The 21,077-nt window shown below is 43.4% G+C and overlaps 1 protein-coding gene across 5 annotated transcripts in view; it reads right to left on the bottom strand.

The window, feature by feature from the left end:
* The window catches only part of TBC1D4 (TBC1 domain family member 4), a 152,457-nt gene that overhangs the window by 60,667 nt on the left and 70,713 nt on the right, over positions 1 to 21,077 (bottom strand). For 3 of the 5 annotated variants that reach the window (XM_053307475.1, XM_053307477.1, XM_053307479.1), the window contains exons 5-10: positions 19,953 to 20,085; positions 11,621 to 11,712; positions 7,671 to 7,781; positions 5,431 to 5,553; positions 2,521 to 2,595; positions 441 to 667 (exon numbers count right to left, since the gene is read on the bottom strand). In XM_053307475.1, the coding sequence (XP_053163450.1) occupies positions 441 to 667; positions 2,521 to 2,595; positions 5,431 to 5,553; positions 7,671 to 7,781; positions 11,621 to 11,712; positions 19,953 to 20,085 (761 nt within the window). The remainder of the gene's footprint in view (positions 1 to 440; positions 668 to 2,520; positions 2,596 to 5,430; positions 5,554 to 7,670; positions 7,782 to 11,620; positions 11,713 to 19,952; positions 20,086 to 21,077) is intronic. The other 2 variants (XM_053307476.1, XM_053307478.1) reach the window with 1 other exon arrangement.

The raw sequence follows: 21,077 nt of genomic DNA, 5'->3' as shown, positions 1-21,077 counted from the left end.
TTCTGTTCATCTGAACAGACTTCAGATGCGCAGAAGAACTTCCCGTGAGATGTACCAAAAGGCAGATTCTTTACATCCAAGCAATAGCTACTCTGATGAGTTATGTGTACACATAACTCCTATGTACACTTACATGGGAGGAAGTCCCACTAGAATGTACAGTCCTAGTGGAATTTACTTCTGAGGGAAATATGCATGGGGTTATGCTTTAAAATATTACTCTCTGCGCTCTTTGGTTGCTTACAACAACTATTTGCTATGTAGAAAATTGGCAATTATTCTGATATTCTCATTGTTCCAGGGAATATTCTCATTGTTCCAGCTGCTTGAGATGTCACCTCCAACAAAACATGGGAAAGAAATTGATGGGCAAAAAGACACTACTAAGCTCACTCAGTTCTTAAGCAAACAGCAGTAAACCTACTTGGCTCGGAACTCACCTGCTGTGCTCCACAGAGTTCTGTCTCAAGAGAGGAGATCTGGCACTTTGGGACCTTCCGTCTTGGAAGCTAATCCTTTTCTTTGAGCTGGAAGGTGGATGACTGAATGTGTGCGCACGTCTTCTGAACTGAGGTGAATCAGAATCCTCTTCAGGAAATGGCTGCCAAACCGAGGATATGGGGGAAGCAGGGGGGGTTATGGGAGGAGATTCCCCAGAGGAACAGTCCTTTAAAAAAGTGGGTGGGGAGGTCAGTCATAATCAGGAAGGAATGACATTCTCTTCTAGGTGCCCCATAACTGTTAACAGCATAGAGATTCCTGCAGCTAACAAAAAATAAATAAATGCTAAAGACTTTTCTCTTGGCAAGGAAGAAAAAAGTATTTTACTCAGTCTGTTGTATGATAATTACAAGTTGTGCTAGATATCCTTTGCTCTGAAAATGCAAAAGATTATTGAAAAAAGCCTGAAAAGTACTCAAAATGTCTTAAAGCTACCAGTCACTGTTACTAAAACTCTCAAATGCCTTCGGGAAAGGAAGGAAGAAAGGGAAATCATGCTATAGGCCTAAGTTCCAATCAAAATTGGTTTCTTTGCTCATTTCCTCGACATATCATGCACAGATTTCCTGCCCTGCTAAAGCAGCATCCTGGAAAAAACAACAATTCGATAGCTGCATCAAGAACAGCCGCAACAGGAACATTTTAGAAAGTAACAAGGACTGTTATGAATCCACATCTCTTGGTGGGGGAAATAATCCAGATCATGTGTAGCAGAGAAGCTATTCAAAACAGGAAGTGGACAACCAACTTTTCACATGCTGCAAAGGCAGACTAATAACAGAGGATGATAGAGTCAAAGTTTCATTCCTTAAGAGACAGTATATCAACCTGAACAAATAACTTGGGAGTGGGATTACATTTTGTTCCAATTGGAGCGCAGCTCCTCTTTACTTATACAACAAATTTTCTAAGTTTGCTTGTTCTCTTTTAAGCATTTTCTTGCAAAGTTCTGGGGAAATTAAAACAGGCTAAAAATCACCCTGCTCTCTCAGGTAGCAAAACTAAAACAGAACAAGGGATCAAAACAGAAGTTCACAAGTTACTGGCCTAAACTATGTGGGGCTCTATGGTGGGGCTGTCTTTGTACGTAGTTCATAAACTTCAGTTAGTTCAAAATGTGGCAGCCAGACTGGTCTCTAGGGTGACCCAGAGTGACCATATTATGCCTGTCCTAAAACAGTTGTACTGGGCTGGCTGCTGATATGTTTCTGGGCAAAATACTAAATACTGGTTATTACCTTTAAAGTCCTGAATGGCTTGGGTCTGGGCTACCTTAGAGAGCACCTTCTTCTGTATGTTCCCCATCACACACTGGGGTCTTCTAGAGAGGTCTGTTTCCAGTTACCACCAATACGTCTGCTGGCGACTCGGAACCGGGCCTTTTCTGTAGCTGCTCCTGGTTATGGAATGCACTCCTGGCAGATATCCGCAATTTAGGCTCGCTGTTGGCCTTTAAGAGAGCCCTAAAAACCTACGTGTTTGGCCTGGCCTTCCAAAGTTTTTAAATTGTTTTTAAAGTATTTTAATTGGTTTTAAATGGTTTTGAATTGTTTTTATATTGTTTTGAGCATTGTGTTTTGAACGGTGTGTGTTTCTGTGTCTTTTTAAACTTGTTGTGCACCGCCCAGAGCCTTCAGATGGGATGGTTTATACATGTAATGAATAAATAATAAACAAACAAACAGTTTGACTAGCCCATCTGCCCACAAATACACATTAAACATGTGTGGAAACCTGAGGGCTTGAAAGGGCTCTACCACTCATTCAGTTTAAATAAATATCCTTACCTTGGTTGCCTAGTACTGATTCTTACTTGCCACAGACTTCTGGGAGCCACAATCCTGGATAATTGTTATTGTTTGGTGTTGCATATAAAGGTATATCTGTTAACACACCATAACCAGCCTATTTGGTACAGGGTACTACCTTCTTTTTTTAAAACAGCATTTGAGTTAGTATATATCCAACATTAATTCTTACACCACACTTTTTTCACCTTTCTTAAAACCCATTACTTACTTTGTCAGAGGCAAGGTTGTTGCACCTTTCAAAGCTGTCCATACTCCCCAGACGGCCACGCATCCTGTTCGCTCCCTATGAAACAACACACACACACACACAAAACTTTGTTTTATACTCATTCTCTGCAACAAAAATAAAGTGAATAGAGGCTTACACTGGGCTATCAGCAAACAATGCCAATGCAGCAATCCACAAAAGTAATAGTGGGAAAGGTGTAGCTGGCCAGAGCTGGCCAGGCACAACCCACAAGATGAGTTTTGTTTACCAGAACTGGCACACCCCATAGATCAGCCAGTATTTTATAGTCACCTAGCACAAGCATCTAGGCCATGTATACAGCCCATCACACTCTGCATGTGCCATATACATGACACTGACTGCATGCCCTACCACAAAAGATAAATACTACTAGCCTACCCACACAGAGCATCTGTGCGCTCTTTGGGGCCGGCTGCTCCCTCCTGGCTCACTCTCTCTTGCCCTCCCTTTCCCTCCCTCCTGCCCCATACTCTCTTGCCCTCCCCTCCTGCCCCACACTCTCTTGCCCTCCCCTCCTGCCCCACACTCTCTTGCCCTCCTTCCCCCTCCCCTCCCTCCTGCCCCACACCTTCTTGCCCTCCCTCCCCTCCCCTCTCTTTTGCCCTCCTTCCCCCTTCCTCCTGCCCCACTCTCTCTAGCCCTCCTTCCCCTTCCCTCTGGCCCCACACTCTCTTGCCCCCCTCCCCCTGCCCCCTCCCTCCTGCTCCCCTCTCTCTTGCTCCCTCCCCTCCCCTCCCCTCCCCTCCCACTCCTCTCCCTCTCCCTCCTGCTCCCTCTCTCTTGCTCCCTCCCCCTCCTGCCCCACACTCTCTTGCCCTCCCTCCTGCTCCCCTCTCTCTTGTCCTCCTTCCCCTTCCATTCCTCTCCTCCTCCCCCCCCCAACTTGCACTGTGCGTCTTACCTCAGTACGTGGCGAACAGGGTACCTTCTCCTGGGCAGCAAAGTCCCACCACCCTTTTCCCTCCCACCCCGGCCTCCAACGGGAGCTGGGAATTCGCGCCATCGCCTGTTTCCCACTCACCCCTCTTGGTGGCGCCTACTCTAGCCGTCCTGCCACCGGCGCCGCCTCCCACTCCCTGCGACCAAGGCAGGCTGATCTGCCGCCTCCTCCTTGTCTTTATCTGGGACGGCCTAACCTGGCCAGGCTGTCCTGCCACCTCCCGGCAGCCAGCCGAGCCCACCTCCTCAGGCCGTTTTGCGGCCCACCGCTACCACCTGCTGACATTTTTCTTGCCCGCAACTCTCGCCCTTTGGCGGCGGAACTCTCGCAACTTGTCGCGAGAGTTCTGCCGCCAAATCCTGGGCACGTATGCTGGCTAAGCGAATTAAATATATAGATTTGTCATCAGTAATCAAATATCAATGTCTTACTCTTAGTGTTGAAGAAGCAGAGCTCAGTAATTTTTACTCTGTTTTTAGACTAAAGTTTTTAGACTAAAGTATCATTAACCTTGCAAGCTGAGGATTAATACACTGAACAGGCACTATATTTATATGCTGAACAGAATATTTACAAGTGCTACAGATGTTGTTTGGCATACCAAAATAATAGTTGACAAGAGAATATATTCAGGGTTTTGCTGCAGGGAAGCATAAAAACTTTCCTTTCAGTGTTGAAAAGTTTGCTTTTTGTTCTTATTACATGGTTTAAGCTACTAAGAATTTCAGTCTGACATGCATCAAACGCAAGAGATATATGTTGCATTTATGAGCTTTGAGGTTCAATACAAGTTGCACACTCAAGCCCAAATAACAAGAAGACACGTATAACTGGATGAACTAGGGCCACTTTATTAATAAAATTACAAGAACCTGCAACGAGTGTGGGTAATGCCTATGTGGGCCAGCCTCATAAGGAGGACTGCCCACAACAGGGAGATTAACTGGGTGTTGATTCGGCTCAGCACTAAGTCTGGGCATTGTCACAGCCACAAGGCTTTAATCCTGCTGAGGGGAGGCCAACTAGCCCCACCCAGGCCATAAAACTCTGAGTGGTGGGCACCAGCCAGTCTCCGAGTAGGGGCAGATCCCAGCCCAAGGACTGCAAAGCCTGCAAGGCCTGTTCCTCGGCTTGCCTGCTCACCTATAAATGGTCCTCCAATCAGACACCGAACAAGACAACCTACCACCACCTGTACTGACCAGCAAAGTGACCAAACATCTAACAGTAACAACCCTACAAAGGGAGTCAGTGAGAAGTAGGTGAAAAAAAGGCCACCCCCACAGCCAATCAGGTGTGACCCAAAAAACTCCTACTTGGCCTCCAAAAGACACTGGATAACCCTCACTGAAATGGGATGGGGAGGTGCTTTGCCCAGAGTGACTGAGGGAGACGCTTAAGCAGCTGCTCCCCCGTTCCTATTGGCTGGCCAAGACACGTGCCAGAGGAGCCAAAATGTTGGCCCCATGCCTGTCTCCAGATGCACAAGTCCACCCTCAGCACCACCACTAAACACAGCAGCAAGGAGTGGATTTATATTTATTCAGACAAGTTGAAAAAGACCACCACAGCACTCTGCGGTTGCCAGGAGTCGACACCAACTCAATGGAACACTTTACCTTACCTTTACCAATTTCTTGGTTGGTTGGTTTTTTAGCAAAACAAAAGCATGCTACTGCATCAGAGCCTCAGCAATGAAAAAGCACAAAAATAATGTATTAGGGAACAAGAAAAGACAGTCTAGGGCCAAAACCGATTCCCTCGGGAAGTATGGACCACCTTCTACTCACTCATTGCAAAAATCAGAGACAAAAAGGAGAATATTGCTTTGCTCCCTGCTCATTCACTGTCATCTGAAGATACTACTCGAATGATTTTATTTATAATTGTATCCTGAAGTGCCACTGACACTGAACAATTGGTCTTACCCTTGAAAAGATGTTTTCCAGAGAACTGGTCAAGGATTTCTTGGCTTTGTTTTTCAGAATGTCAAGTTTGAATCTGCCACCACTACCTGAATTTTCTGGAATTGCATTATTGGAGGCATTCTGCTAAAAGACAGACAAAATACAATAGCTTGGGTATCGGTACAGTCAACTGAATTATCACACACACACACTATTTCTAAGATAACCCGCATTCACACAAACAAAAGAGGAAGACAGTATATTCATCTTATTCTCCTTTAATGACATGAAAATCACTTTTTAAATTTAAGTAAAATGTGACCTAAATTATTTACAAGGCTAGTTTTCTAGAATTACTTATCCTGCATGAAAAGAATAAAAGGCAAGCTCGGGTTTTTAGTGTAGCATAATGGCTAAGAGGCTCAACTTTGATCAGAATCCCCCGATTCAAATCTTACTTCAGCCATGAACTAACAAGGTGCTCTTAGGCAAGTGCCTACTTATTAGCCACAATCCTCCATCAAATACATGGGAATCATAATATGGACCTTGAGTTTGCTGTAATGCATATGAACTGCTTTGAATAATCAACAAGTTTTACATGAAACCACTGGGATTGTTTTTTTTTACAAAATAATCAAGAAACCGAGCATATGAGCATTGACCAAGACAAATAAAAATTGAAGCAAACCAAAATGTTCATGGAGTCAAGCCCATCGCTACTACCGACTGGATGTTTTAATGAGGTTCTTGGATTGGTCCCGCCAGGGTCAGACACAGCCCTGGCAGATCGCCAAGAAGACGGTCAACCTTGACTATCTAGTGGAAGTAAAAGTTGTAGCAAGGCCTTTGAATAACAGTTGCAGGGGAGTAACAGCAGGAGAGGGGGGATGCCCTCAACTCCTGCCTGTAGGCTCCCAGTGGCATCTGGTGGGCCACTGTGTGAAACAGGATGCTGGACTAGATGGGCCTTGTGCCTGATCCAGCAGGGCTGTTCTTATGTTCTAAGCAATGCCCAGTAGAAATGAAAGTATCAACAGTACTGTTATACCATCTAGAGTAATGCTGATATCCAGAGTAAGACTACATGCACTACAGAAAAGGAGTGATTTTCGCTGATCTCCCCTTTCTTCTGAAGCCTACTGTGCCTCCCAAAAATTTCACTCAACCCTCAGGGATACACTTTCAGGAGGCACTGGGATTCAGAAGACAGGGGAGATCAGCAAAAGCTGCCTCTTCTTTATAGCATGCATACTACCTCACCCTGGATGTCAGCCAGTGTCTGCAAAACTAGTGCTGCTGGAATGTTTTAACAATTCTAGGTGTCAACTCTAGATAGGACTGAAAAAAAATATTTCAAACAACCCAGGCCAGAGTTGCTCTTACCCCTGGACTTCCAGGCTGAAGTCCAGGGCCTCCACAGCCCCTGGAGGCCTCCAAATGCTCTTTAGTCTGTCTTGGGTGGTGTGGTCGCCTGGCCAAGCATGATAATGCTTAATTTGCAGGGGAGTGGGGACCTCCAAACTGGCCTTTAGGTCCAGGCTCCAAAGTTACCTAGGTGCACCTCTGACCCAGGCTCCAGCATCAATCAAGCTTCTAGGCATCAGGTACATGACCTAGTTCAATAGCAGTTACTAACAGGAGTAATTCAGAGATTGGAGAGTATCATATTCTCAGTGGATGCCCTGCAATTATGAAATGCTCTCCCAAGGCCAACTTGGCACTCTCCTTTCACAGTTCTAGGAAGGCTATAAAAACTTTGATTTGGCACTGGGAAATATCTGAACTTCAGCCAATATATAAAAATAAACAAACTGCTTTTGGCAGGTTTGATATTTGTAAGTTTTGTTGTGCCTGATTGATGCAGTGCTTTCTTACAGATTGTGTTTTTCACTTAGTAGCTGCTGTGACAATCTTTTGACCAGAAGGTGGTTAACAGGTAAGTAAATATGTTCTGAGTGCAGTAGAGAATTTCCATTCCACTACAGATTAGGTAGTAGTTTCTAGACATCCTGGTATGTATTGCCACCGTAGCTGTTATTTTACCAAAAGAATCAACTTACAGGTTAAGCCCTTCAAATAGGATCAGAGAAGTGCTTTGGCCAGCCTGATCACTACATGCACTAAGCAGCAAGTCCCACCAATGACCAAGTAGTCCCACTAAACCTTACATCCAAGTAAGAGTACTTAGAACTGGAATCTTCGGGTTTTAATAGAAAAACACACACCCAACTAGAGCATATAACCCATATTTGCTTTACCACTGGTGCTTCTCCAATGTGGACATGTGTCTTTTGTTTAGTTTCACACAACTGTCGCAGATGTAAGATCACAAGCTCATTTTCTTCCTGGTCACTAATAGGCTTCATTTTCTGTGAAAAGGGAAACAAAATTTCTTTGGGAATCTGACACCTCTAACTCTGCTCAACTACCGTATTTTCCGGCGTATAAGACGACTGGGCGTATAAGACGACCCCCTGACTTTTCCAGTTAAAATATAGATTTTGTTATATACTCGCCGTATAAGACTACCCCCTCTTCCGCACACCAAATAAAACTTATAAGAACATCAGATTTGATTTCAACATGGTAATTTTAATTCAAAGCAGCAAAACTGTCACTTATAAACATAAGGCTGAATGTCATCAAACATGTACCGTAAACATACCGTAAGTGCAGGTGGATTAAACTCAGAAGCTGAATGAAAGGATAACACAATAAACGCATGGGAGCTGCCATACTGTTTGTTTTCTAAGCTATAAACTAAACTGGAACTGACAATGATAGGAGGAAGTTAACAAACAATAGAGAGAGAGCAAGTGCTGGGCAAGTCACTGGCGAGTAGCATGCATCATAACTGCAAGCTATGGTATTTTTTGCTAGCGTGACAGTTTCCCTTTTAAAAGCCTTCAAAATCCTCCTGTTCGTCATCTGATATCATAAGTTAATCAATGACATCTTGTGATACATTTGCAAGGCAGTCGTCATATGGATCGAATTCCGTATCAGATGGTGTGCTCTCAGCTTCGGCTTCCTCTTCATCTTGCCACAAGTAGTCGTCCTCCATACCATCTAATGAATTTGATATTCCACACTTCTTGAAAGACTTGACTACTGTCTCTGCGTCAATATCATTCCAGGCTGTTATGACAAATTGGCACAAAACATCCAACTGTGGAGCACGCATATTTCCTCCTTTTGTGTACGACTTTTCGCCGCTAACCATCCATTCATTCCACTGTTCTCGAATGCGATCTTTAAACGGCTTGTTTAGGCACACATCCAATGGCTGTACTAATGATGTCAATCCTGCAGGAATAACTGCTGCATCCGTGTTTAGTCTTGCAAGCCTTTGCTTGGTGGTGGGAGTTAAATGAGCCCTGAACATATCCCACACCAGTAGACTACGTTTTTGAATAAGACCGCCTGGTCGTCTGCTCCATACATTATCAAGCCATAGTTTCACACCCTCTTCATCCATCCAGCCTTTTTCATTCACATGTACAAAACAACCAGCAGGGAACTTGAGTTTTGGCATTGTTTTCCTTTTAAAAATAATCATCGGTTTCAGTTTGTTGCCATCAGCTGTGCATGCTAGTACCACTGTAAAACTCGACTTCTCATGTCCTGTTGTTTTAATCAGAATTGTTTTTTCACCTTTTTGATGGACAGTTTTATTTCCAATCATATCAAAATTCATTGAAGTTTCATCCATGTTTCCAATATTACTTAACGCATAGCCATGTTTAGTGCGCTGTTGTATTACGTAGCGATGGAAACTATTTACTTTGCTATCCAGATCTGCAGGTAATTTTTGGGCAATTTTTGTCTTTTGCCTTAGTACCATATTATGCCTTGTCATGAATCTACTACACCAGGATACAGTGGCCTTAAAATTGTTGCTGTGATCTGGGTTAGATTTGGCCCACTGAAGTGCAAACAAGCGTATTTTATTTCGTGTTACTACATAACCGTTTTGGCGATGCTCATTCACCATGTCTGCTACATGTTTTTCGAGTTCTGGCCAATGTGGGGTGCCTCTTCTTAATGCACACTTACCCCTTGGCATAGTCTTTAATGCTTTTTCATTTGCTTTCCAGTCCCGAACCATCTTTTCTGTTACTCCATATTGTCTTGCAGCAGCGCAATTATTATGTTCCATGGCAAAGTTTACAACTTTAAGTTTGAAACTAGCTTCATATTTCTTTCTTCTTGCTGGTGCCATGATGGGGTTTGATGATGGCATGATAGGATTTTGACTGTTGGACATTTTCTATACTGTACTGTATGCTGTGTGTGCAGGAGGAGGAGGTAAGGGGCACAACAGGAGCTCGGGACTACAATGGGCGGTAGTGGATGCAGGGGCGGGCTCCGCTTTCCCTCCGCCCACTGTTACACTGCACCGGAAAGCTGTGTGTGTGCAGGAGGAGGTAAGGGGCTTTCCCTCCCTCCGCTTTCCCTCCGCCCACTGTTACACTGCACCGGAAAGCTGTGTGTGTGCAGGAGGAAGTAAGGGGCTTTCCCTCCCTCTGCTTTCCCTCCGCCCGCTGTTACAAAGCACCGGAAAGCTGTGTGTGTGCAGGAGGAGGTAAGGGACACAACAGGAGCTCGGGACTACAATGGGCGGTTAGTGGATGCAGGGGCGGGCTCCGCTTTCCCTCCGCCCGCTGTTACAAAGCACCGGAAAGCTGTGTGTGTGCAGGAGGAAGTAAGGGGCTTTCCCTCCCTCTGCTTTCCCTCCGCCCGCTGTTACAAAGCACCAGAAAGCTGTGTGTGTGCAGGAGGAAGTAAGGGGCTTTCCCTCCCTCTGCTTTCCCTCCGCCCGCTGTTACAAAGCACCAGAAAGCTGTGTGTGTGCAGGAGGAGGTAAGGGGCTTTCCCTCCCTCCGCTTTCCCTCCGCCCGCTGTTACAAAGCACCAGAAAGCTGTGTGTGTGCAGGAGGAAGTAAGGGGCTTTCCCTCCCTCTGCTTTCCCTCCGCCCGCTGTTACAAAGCACCGGAAAGCTGTGTGTGTGCAGGAGGAGGTAAGGGGCACAACAGGAGCTTGGAACCATAGTATAATTAGCGATCCCTAAACTACACTCGGCGTATAAGACCACCCCCCCATTTACGAGCAGAAATTTATGGTGTGAAAAGTCGTCTTATACGCCGGAAAATACGGTAGATTAGTAAATTAGATTAGGCCATTCACTCTTTTAGGAATGGAGTCTCAAGATGAATATATTTCATCACAAGTTAACAACAGGCACTAGAGTATACATTTGTGAATAGCTATATACAGGTGAAACTCGGAAAATTAGAATATCGTGCAAAAGTCCATTAATTTCAGTAATGCAAATTAAAAGGTGAAACTGATATATGAAACAGATGCATTACATGCAAAGTGAGATAAGTCAAGCCTTAATTTGTTATAATTGTGATGATCATGGCGTACAGCTCATGAAAACCCCAAATCCACAATCTCAGAAAATTAGAATATTACATAGAACCAAGAAGACAAGGATTGTAGAATAGAACAATATCGGACCTCTGAAAAGTATAAGCATGCATATGTATTCAGTACTTGGTTTGGGCCCCTTTTGCAGCAATTACTGCCTCAATGCGGCGTGGCATGGGTGCTATCAGCCTGTGGCACTGATGAGGTGTTATGGAAGACCAGGATGCTTCATTAGCGGCCTTCAGCTCTTCTGCATTGTTTGGTCTCATGTCTCTCATCCTTCTCTTGGCAATGCCCCATAGATTCGCTATGGGGTCAGGTCAGGAGAGTTTGCTGGCCAATCAAGCCCAGTACACTGTATACTTTTCAGAAGTCCCATATTGTTCTATTCTACAATCCTTGTCTTCTTGGCTCCATGTAATATTCTAATTTTCTGGGATTGTGGATTTGGGGTTTTCATGAGCTGTACGCCATGATCATCACAATTATAACAAATTAAGGCTTGACTTATCTCGCTTTGCATGTAATGCGTCTGTCTCATATATCAGTTTCACCTTTTAATTTGCATTACTGAAATTAATGGACTTTTGCACAATATTCTAATTTTCCGAGTTTCACCTGTATACAAATGTTGTCTGCTGCTGTTTCCCACCCACGTATAGATATAGTATATAGTATAGCAAGTATAGATATGTTGCCTTTGATTCTCAGTTTCTCACATCTAACAACCTCATCCTGCAGCTCTGTTCCAGAGAACGAATGATAGTTTATTACCTGAACACGCTCAAAGATGTCAGCTTGCTCATTGTCACTGAGTGATGACAGATGTCTCTGAATCACAAGTTTGGCTCTTGGTGGATAAAGACCTTAACAAGGAGAGACAGGCAATGAAAGGTTTGAAAGGTGAAAGGTTTGAGAGCAAATATTCAAAAAGTTATATACATCTGGCAAGCTATCCTATCATATTTGCTTAGACAGAGATGCATGCCACTTCATATATAGAACTTGAGTGTAAAACTGGATCAGATTATATTTCTAGCCTACTACTTTTTTTGAGGCCTAGTCTTTCTACACAATGAAATAAAACCCATGTCTCATACAAACAAGCTGGTATGCATGAGCATAAGACCAGGAGAGCTGGTCTTGTGGTAGCAAGCATGAATTGCCCCCTTTGCTAAGCAGGGTCCACCCTGGTTTGCATTTGAATGGAGGACTACATGTGAGCACTGTAAGATATTCCCCTTGGGGGATGGGGCCGCTCTGGGAAGAGCAGCTGCCTGCTTACATGCAGAAGGTTCCAAGTTCCCTCCCTGGCTTCTCCAAGATTGGGCTGAGTGACTCTTGCCTGTAGCCTTGGAGAAGCTACTGCCAGTCTGTGTAGACAATGTTGAGCTAGATGAACCAGTGGTCTGGCTCAGTATAAGGCAGCTTCCTATGTTCCTAACCTTCATGATATCCAAGACCATGATATCCAAGACCATGTATAATTTATATCACATACAAAGTTAAGTTTGTTTCCTGCAAGCATAAACCGTCATTCTCCACTGCAACTGGGTGGCGGGGGGAGAGACGTTACCAGCAACATGAGGGCTGACTGCAGAATGTCAGAACTCCTACAGCCCATCTGAACATTCCAACTGATATATGGTTTTACTTGCTCAAGACTGACTGCCATCCTCTGCTCTATTACATGCATTGACTATTTGCCTTTTTGGCTCCTCTTGTAATCAGGGTGTCTTGGACTACAAAATATGTCCAATATTTTAGTTTTTAAAGTGGTGTAATGTACACTGACTATTTTGGGATTATTTCATGCCCCATTTTCAGACTCGAGTGATCTGTCATAGGCAGGATATCTTGACTGTTTTACATGATAATTTAGGTCATGTAAAAGGACCCTAACAATTTGAATATTCCTGTGAGTGAGTATGCCAGTGTGACAAAACTGTTTTCATCACAGCCAGTCAGGCCAAGTTTCAGTTCACATAAATATCCAAACTTCAGAATCAGGCTATGACAGAAGGAAAGCACTGTCTAGGATTAAATGTGCAAGTCACATAGTCCTAAAAATTAGGGAGTAGAGCCAAACTCTAAATCCAGTTCAGAGAGGCTTTTTCAGTGGACTGGAACAGAATCCAAATATAAAATCTCTTGGCTGCCATGAACCACAACTGAATCCCTAAACAGGAAAAACCAGAAACTGGCTCAAAAATAATTAGGCACCCAGGAAATTCTCTTGATGTGCAGTGAGGGCTCCTCTCTGATCCAGCTGTATTTGGAACTATATTTCATAGTTTGTCATCTAAAAGCAAGAAAGATGCATTGAGCAGCAGGACGTAGGACTGGTAGTCCTCCTGGTACTCAAGGAGCTTATTCACCCACAGGCTATTGTCTAACAAGGCCTGGGTGTGCAGGATTCTTGTACTGGCTGGAAACTCCTGCTTCTTTGGCATCTTGGTTTCTTCTAGCTGCCATTCTACTGGTCATTCTAAATAGGCTAAGTAGAATCATTGCATGTTACTCGCTTGATAACGTATTAAGTTTGTATGATGCAGAAGTAATTTGCTTTTCCAATATTATGTATGATTTAGTTACGTTAGCAAGCCTAGGGAAGGATCACAGTTCCTCAACTTTAGCTCTCTTCAACAAAAGGATTGTAACAGTACACTACTGTAGTATGAGTGTAGACAGAGTTGGCTCCATGTCTGAGAGGGCTTTTTGCAAAATGTCCTCCTAGAGCAGGGATTCTCAACGTTGGGTCCCCAGATGTTCTTGGACTTCAACTCCCATAATCCCCAGCCAAAAGCCACTGGGCCTGGGGATTATGGGAGTTGAAGTCTAATAAGATCTGGGGACCCAATGTTGAGAATCCCTGTCCTAGAGTTCCTTCCTATATCACAGCCCTCCAGATGGTTGTCCCTGGCAGGCTTACTGGGTGACAAGTGAAGGTGGCAGCCACTGTCATGCAGCTGCAGCAGTGCCATGCATGGCAGCGGAATTCCTCTCTGTCCCTGCACAGCTGGGATGCCACTTTAATTCTCCTATAATGTCTCAGACCCTGATCCAATGCTGCTCCAAACGGATGCTAAATCAGGCAATGCAGCATGGTGAAAAAGTTAAAATGGCACCTCCAGCTGACCAGCACTAAGAGGAGTGCTGCTACCACTGCCCATTAAGCTTACCAGGGCCTACCCACATACAGGGTACACCTGAAGAGCTTAATTACTTGCACTGGTGGCATTTCTCTCAGTGGCAGTGCAACTGCAGATGCCAGTTCATATTTCCTCCACCTGCCCCCCCCTCCCCAGAGCATCACTGGGAAAGACATGACAGCCTTATGACAGCAGGCTGTCCTTATGCACAGAAGTGATAGCATTTATTTAACAAATTTATATACCACCCAAAATGTATGTCTCTGGGCAGTTCACAATAAAGACAGTACCAATTAAAATAAAACAATTTACAGTTTAACACAACATTAAAATGGTTAAGAACTATTAAAAACTGCAAATCTAACTTAAAAGCCTGGGTGAACAAATGTGTCTTAACTGCCTTTCAAAAAGTTGTGAGAGATGGGAAGGCTCTTATTTCAACAGGAAGCGCATTCCAAAGCCTTGGGGCAGCAACAGAGAAGGCCCATCCCTGAGTAGCCACCAGATGGGCCGGTGGCGACTGCAGATGAACCTCTCTGGATGATCTTAATGTGCGGTGGGGATCATGGTAAAGAAGACATTATCTTAAATACCCAGGGAGATTGAAGAGTGCCAGTGAGTGCACATCAACACTAGCCTTGGATATGTGAGAAGGAGGCATAGAAGTAGCCACACTGAACTGTAGTGTTTGTGTTTATTTTTACAGACTGAAGTCACTTGGAGGTTTGATATTTATGCCTGAAATGTATCTAAATGGGTTCAAAGAGTATGAACTAGATGCCAAACTGCTTTTTAAACTTAGTGTCTTAACTAAGAAGAATTAAAAGGGAGAATTAAAAGGGAGATTTAAAAAAACAACAACTGATGAATATGAACTGAACCCCATTTTGAATGGTTTGATTCCTTGCCAAAGGAGAAAAAAAATATGTTGAGGGACAACCTACGTCAGTAGATTGAGCAGGCTTGATTATACAATTAGAAACAGCTGAATGCAGACACAGGACACTTCCATGAACTCTTTGCAGAATCTCTAAAATTTCCCTAGGAGTTAAGTTTGGGTTCCCATGAAACTGAGATACTAGTCAGTCACATTTGGAAGACATGACTTATTATAGAACTGAATAGAATATTCCATTTATAGCAACACACACACACACGAAGTTGAAACAGGAGTATGTTTTAAAAAACGTTTTTGTGCCTTAGGAAAGTCTGCTTAAATATGGGCTGCACTCACAAAAGGTCTTATATTTTGCATGTTTGCCCACCAGAGGGAGCCAATGACTAAATACAATATGTGCTATTGTGATAAAAATTTATTTTAGGAGTTGCTGTAAACAGTGGTTTATTCAAACACAACCCCAATTCCGATAGGTGATTTTGCAGTGCGTCCAGATGACATTCTGTACATTGTGCAACTTCCATACATGATATGCTTGACAAGCCATAAAACACCAATGTCTTTTCATTTTTATTTTTTACATTTTATATCCCGCTCTTCCTCCAAGGTGCCCAGAGCGGTGTACTACATGCTTAGGTTTCTCCTCACAACAACCCTGTGAAGTAGGTTAGGCTGAGAGAGAAGTGACTGGTCTAGAGTCACCCAGCAAGTCTCATGGCTGAATGGGGATTTGAACTCAGGTCTCCCTGGTCCTAGTCCAGCACTCTAACCACTATACCACACTGACTAACTGGCTATATTTAGCTATATTTAGCTAACTGGCTATATTTAGTATAACTTGGTCATGGAAGAGGATAACCTTGCATGAAAAGAAAGTGTAGGCAGACCATGGTGCTACCTGTACAATTTGGTTATCTGCAGAGGTGAGGAGCATGAGAAGTTAGGCTTCCAAGCCTATGCCCTCACACACACACCAACTCCTCATCTAAGTACACTTTTCTTCTGGTTCTGGTTTTGTTATTCTTCCCAGCCCCAACAATATTTTTTTCAACCCTAAAGCCAGTTTGATAGAGATTACAATCTTTTGGCTCCTTTTAAAGTTTTATTGCAATTTCATTTTGATTATTATTCGAACTTTAGGAAAAAAAATCTTTTCCTTCTCACCTGCTCCCCAGCAACTCCCCAGTTGCTGCTCTTAATTTTGTGTTGCAGAGAACAAGGAACCACTTTAAACCACATGAAAGGGGCACTGGAAACAGTTTTCTTCTTGTCTGCTCAAATTGCACCGGGGCTTCATACAGCAAGCCTAAAAACTTTGAAGCACAGTGTGTGTGCATAAACCTTACTATGTATCTACATGAATTAAGAGACAGATTTAAAATAGTAGTATTTATGCTATCTTGCTTATTCAACTCTCTTCCCCAGTAATCAAGAGCACAACAATATTAAAAAATATATTAAGGACAACACTACTCTCCAAATTGGGGGAGTGGACGACAAAATGGCAAATGTGCTTTAGTGTAAGCAAGTGTAAAGTGATGCATATTGGGACCCAAAAAACCCCAACTTCACACACACTGATGAGATGTGAGCTGTCGATGATTGACCAGGAGAGAGCTATTGGGGTCATGATAGACAGCTCATTGAAAAAATGGCAAATTCCATGCTAGGGATCATTAGGAAGGGGATTGAAAATAAAAATGCTAGTGTTATAATGTTATAAGGGTCTATGGTGCGGCCACATTTGGAGTACTGTGTACAGTTTTGGTCACCATATCTTACAGGTGGACATTGTAGAACTGGAAAAGGTGCAGAAGAGGGCAGCCGAGATGATCAGAAGCTTGGAGCACCTTCCTTATGAGGCAAGGCTACAGCATCTGGGGCTCTAGTTTGGAAAAGAGGTGACTACGGGGAGACATGATAGAAGTGTATAAAATGAAGCATGGAGTAGAGAGAGGGAACAGAGATTTTTCTCCCTCTCTTATAACACTAGAACCAAGGGCATCCCATGAAACTAAGGGTTGGGAAATTTAGGACCAAAGTATTTCTTCACACTTATGGAATTCATCAACTTATGGAATTCTGTGCCACAGGATGTGGTGATGGGCACTAAACTGGATGGCTTTAAAAAGGAACTTAGACATAATCATAGAGGCTAGGTCTATCAATGGCTATAGGCCACCTCCAGCCTCAGAGGCAAGATGCCACAGGGAAGCAATGGCAGGAGAGAGGGCAAGCTCTTGCCCCCTGCCTGTGGGCTTTTCGGAGGCATCTGGTGGGCCACTAATGTGAAACAAGATGTTGGACTAGATGGGCTTTAAGCAGATCCAGCAAGGCTGTTCTTATGTTACTATGGTAAGAGCAGAATAAGTGCATGTTTACTCAGAAGTATGTTTCAATAAGTTCACTAAGGACTAACACCCAGGAAAGTGTGCACAGAACTGCAACTCGGTCATTAAAAGGAGACAATCAGGCAGGAGGAAAGGGGAACAATTAAGCAGGATCTCAGAAAGTGATTTATTAAGAGATGGACAATGAAGTCCAAAGAACAGGGAGACACTGAAAATCACATCAAATATGGTTTCTTCCATTCCCAGCTCCACAGGAGTTCCAGGAGAAATTAATTGAGGGTGAAATGCTTCAGAAGTTTGCCAAGTCAAAAGTGTGCTAAATCAGAAGTGCACAACACTATTTAAATTAGCTTCAGTGGGAGAAATCCCAGTGCTCCGCAAGGCAGACAGAGCAGTAGGATGAGCTAGAGCAAGAACGGTTAGATAGAGACATTCAGCTATGACATGAGTGAAAGCTTGTGTGGAAAAGCCCTCCATCTGGAAATACCTTAGGACAGGCTGTGATGCTTATGTTCTATAGGCTGTCTACCAGCAGAGATAATAGCTTCACTGGGGAGAGGAGCACTTTTGTCTAGGAGCAGAAGTAGAGTCTCAATATGACTGGTAGGGGTGGAAGAATTTAATGCACAGGCAACTTTGTCACTCTGTCAGAATGGCACACTTCATTCACCTCCATTCTGGATGAGAAGTTATTTTAAAATTTGTTGTGTTTATTCAAAGCGTATCAGTTGCCCTTTCAATGAAAATCTCTGTCCAATGTTACTTAAATAAAACCATGGCAATTAAAGGAAAATGTCACTCACCACTGCACACATTCATTTCATAGCCCTAAAGCTAGCCTACAGAAATGTTTTCACTTACCAATTGAAACTGTGCTCTTCACGGCAAGGCTCACAAGCCAGTGGTGGCTCCTGGACCCTAGTTACAACTCCCTAATTGTTCATTAGGCCTGTGCAAAGCTTTGGTCAAAGCCCAATACTTTTCACAGTCCCCCAGCACCACCTGAAACGACTGTTCTCACTATGCAGTGTTGCACATTGCCCAGCACCAGTGAGACATCTTTAAGGAAAACTGAGCTCTCTTGAGCCGCAGTGCCATCTTGGAAGGCATACATGGAGTGCTGGGAAGCATAGCTCTTCCCAGTGCATTTCCCACAGAGCTCTATGGGAGGAAAAGTACTGGGAATTTTAGCTCTTCCCCTGGCTCTATGAGTGCTTTCCCAGATGTTGTTCAGGCACAAAAGAGATGTTTCTCTTTTGAACCACCCCTCCCGCCGGCACTAGGAAAAGTGCAGAACTGCACAGAGGTCAGCATGGTGTGAAATTGTTCTCACATTTAAGGGTTTTTGCCCAAGTGGCTGCTGCTTAAAAAACAATGAAGATTACTAAACTAAAAGAATACAAATAAGGGCTCAGGAGTGATCAGCCTATCAAGGGAATTCCATGAAGTAGGTATCACAAGAGAAAAGACCCTTGCCCGCATACCTGCCACTCTAACCTCACAAATATAGAGATGTAAGTTTGGGGTGGTATACAAATCTGATAATTAAATTAAAATAAATATATGGGCCATAAAGCTGTGCCTCACCAGAAGATACAGAAGCAGTGAAAAAAGCAAATTCCATGTTAGGGGTGACTAGAAAAGGGACTGAAAATAAAAAGATCAGAATCTTAAGTGCCTTGTATAAAGCCAACAGTGTAGCTGTATCTGTAATACAGTGCAAAGTTCTGGCTACCCCATCTCAAAAAGATTATTCTTGAGGTGGAAAACAATCTCCACAATGATCAAGAGGCTGGTGTACCTGCCCTGTAAGAAAAAACTAAAGGGTCTGGGACTCTTTGTCTCAGAGGGAGAAGAAACATGACAGAGGTTTCTAAAATGATAAAGCACATGGAGGAAGTGGAGAGAGAGCCATGTTTCTCCTTCTTGCACAATATTAGAACTCAAGGTCACATGATGACATTGCTGAGCAGTGTCAAAAGAAAGTACCTCACACCACACATAATTTATATAATTTGCTGTCACAAGATGTGGCCTTTTATTCAGATGGGTTTAAAGGGGGATTAAACAAATTCATGAAGGCTGTGTCTATCAACAGCTGTTGTTATGGTAACATAATGGAACCTAAAGGCCTTTGAATACCAAACCTTGGGCGGAGAGCAGCAAAAGCCAAGGGCAAACTAATGACCTTGTGTCTTGCTTGTGAGCTTCGAGAAGCACCTGTATCCACTGTGGGAAACAGGATGCTGGTCTGGACTTTGATCTGATCTAGCAGAGCTATTATTGGTGGTGTTCATATAGGCGAAGGAAGTCCCTCTTCCTTTAATATGTGACAATCTGGCACTTGTATCCTAATAAACTTATGGCACTTCCCAGTGCATTTCTGTAATCCTGTAGGGGATTAGGACATTAATATGATACTGGATCAAATACATATAAAATTAAAAATACCTAGTCTTAAAGCTTCTACAAAAACAGCAGCAGAAACAGCTGTATTCTCTCCCTAGTTAGGAGATGCAAGGCAGCCCTGTGTTTTCAATGGGATGTGCATAGGACTGCAGCCTTAGCAAAACATATGAACACACAGGAACTGAACAAATGTGCAGAACTAACGTTAGGGAAAGACAATGCCTTGTGGCTCCTCTGCAGCATGAAAAACCACCCTCAGTTTCAAAGCAGATGAGAACAAAGGCCTACATTACTACCTTCAATCCTTTCACAGAGTTTGTGTAATGAGTGCATCGGACAGGCCTCGCACAGCTTAATCTGAGTCTTGGCATTCTGGAGGGCTGCGGCAGTGCTAAAAGCTTGCTTCAGAGTGAGCATTACCTCATCGACCTGAAAGGGATGATTCAAGCAAAAGTTAAAACCTGTGCATTTTAAACCTATTTAAAAACAAAACAAAACCCAAAGACAGTATCGCCTATGTTTAACCAGACTCGCAAACGACTGAATATGACCCGATTTTAGAAATAAATGTCATAACCCTGGGAAATTTTCTTGTAGAAGCCCCACTGAAATGAACAAGCTGCACAAGAGCCAAATCCCTTTTCATTTCAATGTAACTTCTGTAAGTGAATTTCCCAGTGTATTGTGTGCCTTCAGTTTATTATTTATATTGCAGAACAGGTCATTAACATCAACAGACTGCAGCTCTTCCACACTGGTTTTGTTACCATGAGTGACTATTTTGTGCATCAGTAGAACAGTTTGAGAAAGGACCAAAACTTAAAACATTTCCTATAAGAGCAATGGCGTTCTTAACAGTACTCCTATACAGTTTGCAAAGAATTTAGGGTGCTACTCCTTTAGGCTGGAAAGGAAACTGAAGACAAGCCACCAGCCTATTTGTACGCAGAGGAACAACTCATCAGCCGTTATTGTATCCAGATGCCAGTCAGAGCCTTGCCCCGACACAATTGCAAATAGAGGCATGCAAGATTCCCACACTTTCCCACATTAGAGGGGGCCAAACTTTACATTCTCTATGGGCAAGAAGGGTCAGAGGTTACAAGGCTTCTCCTCAATGGGTATAGAGATTCAAATCCTTTTCCACACCTCACATAAAGAGCTTTTCAATATCTCCTTTGCCTTCATATATTTTAAAATGAGGAGACTGGTTATCTGAAACGGCACAGAGCTGGAGCATGGGAGGAAACAGAACAAAATTTGCTTTTACACAGCAGCTTTTAGTTTGCTTTGAACTTCCTTACATGTAGACAAACACCTGCAGATTTCTTATGAAGAATACTTGCAATGAAAGGAAAGTAATCTTGATCTTTTAACTGATACTTGGCAGCAGTTTGCTGAATACCAGTATGCCCTTACTC

The sequence above is a fragment of the Hemicordylus capensis genome, chromosome 3 (genome assembly GCF_027244095.1).
Source record: "Hemicordylus capensis ecotype Gifberg chromosome 3, rHemCap1.1.pri, whole genome shotgun sequence".
Lineage (NCBI taxonomy): Eukaryota > Metazoa > Chordata > Lepidosauria > Squamata > Cordylidae > Hemicordylus > Hemicordylus capensis.
Note: the sequence above shows the minus strand (reverse complement) of the source record. Positions and strands in the feature narration are given on the sequence as shown.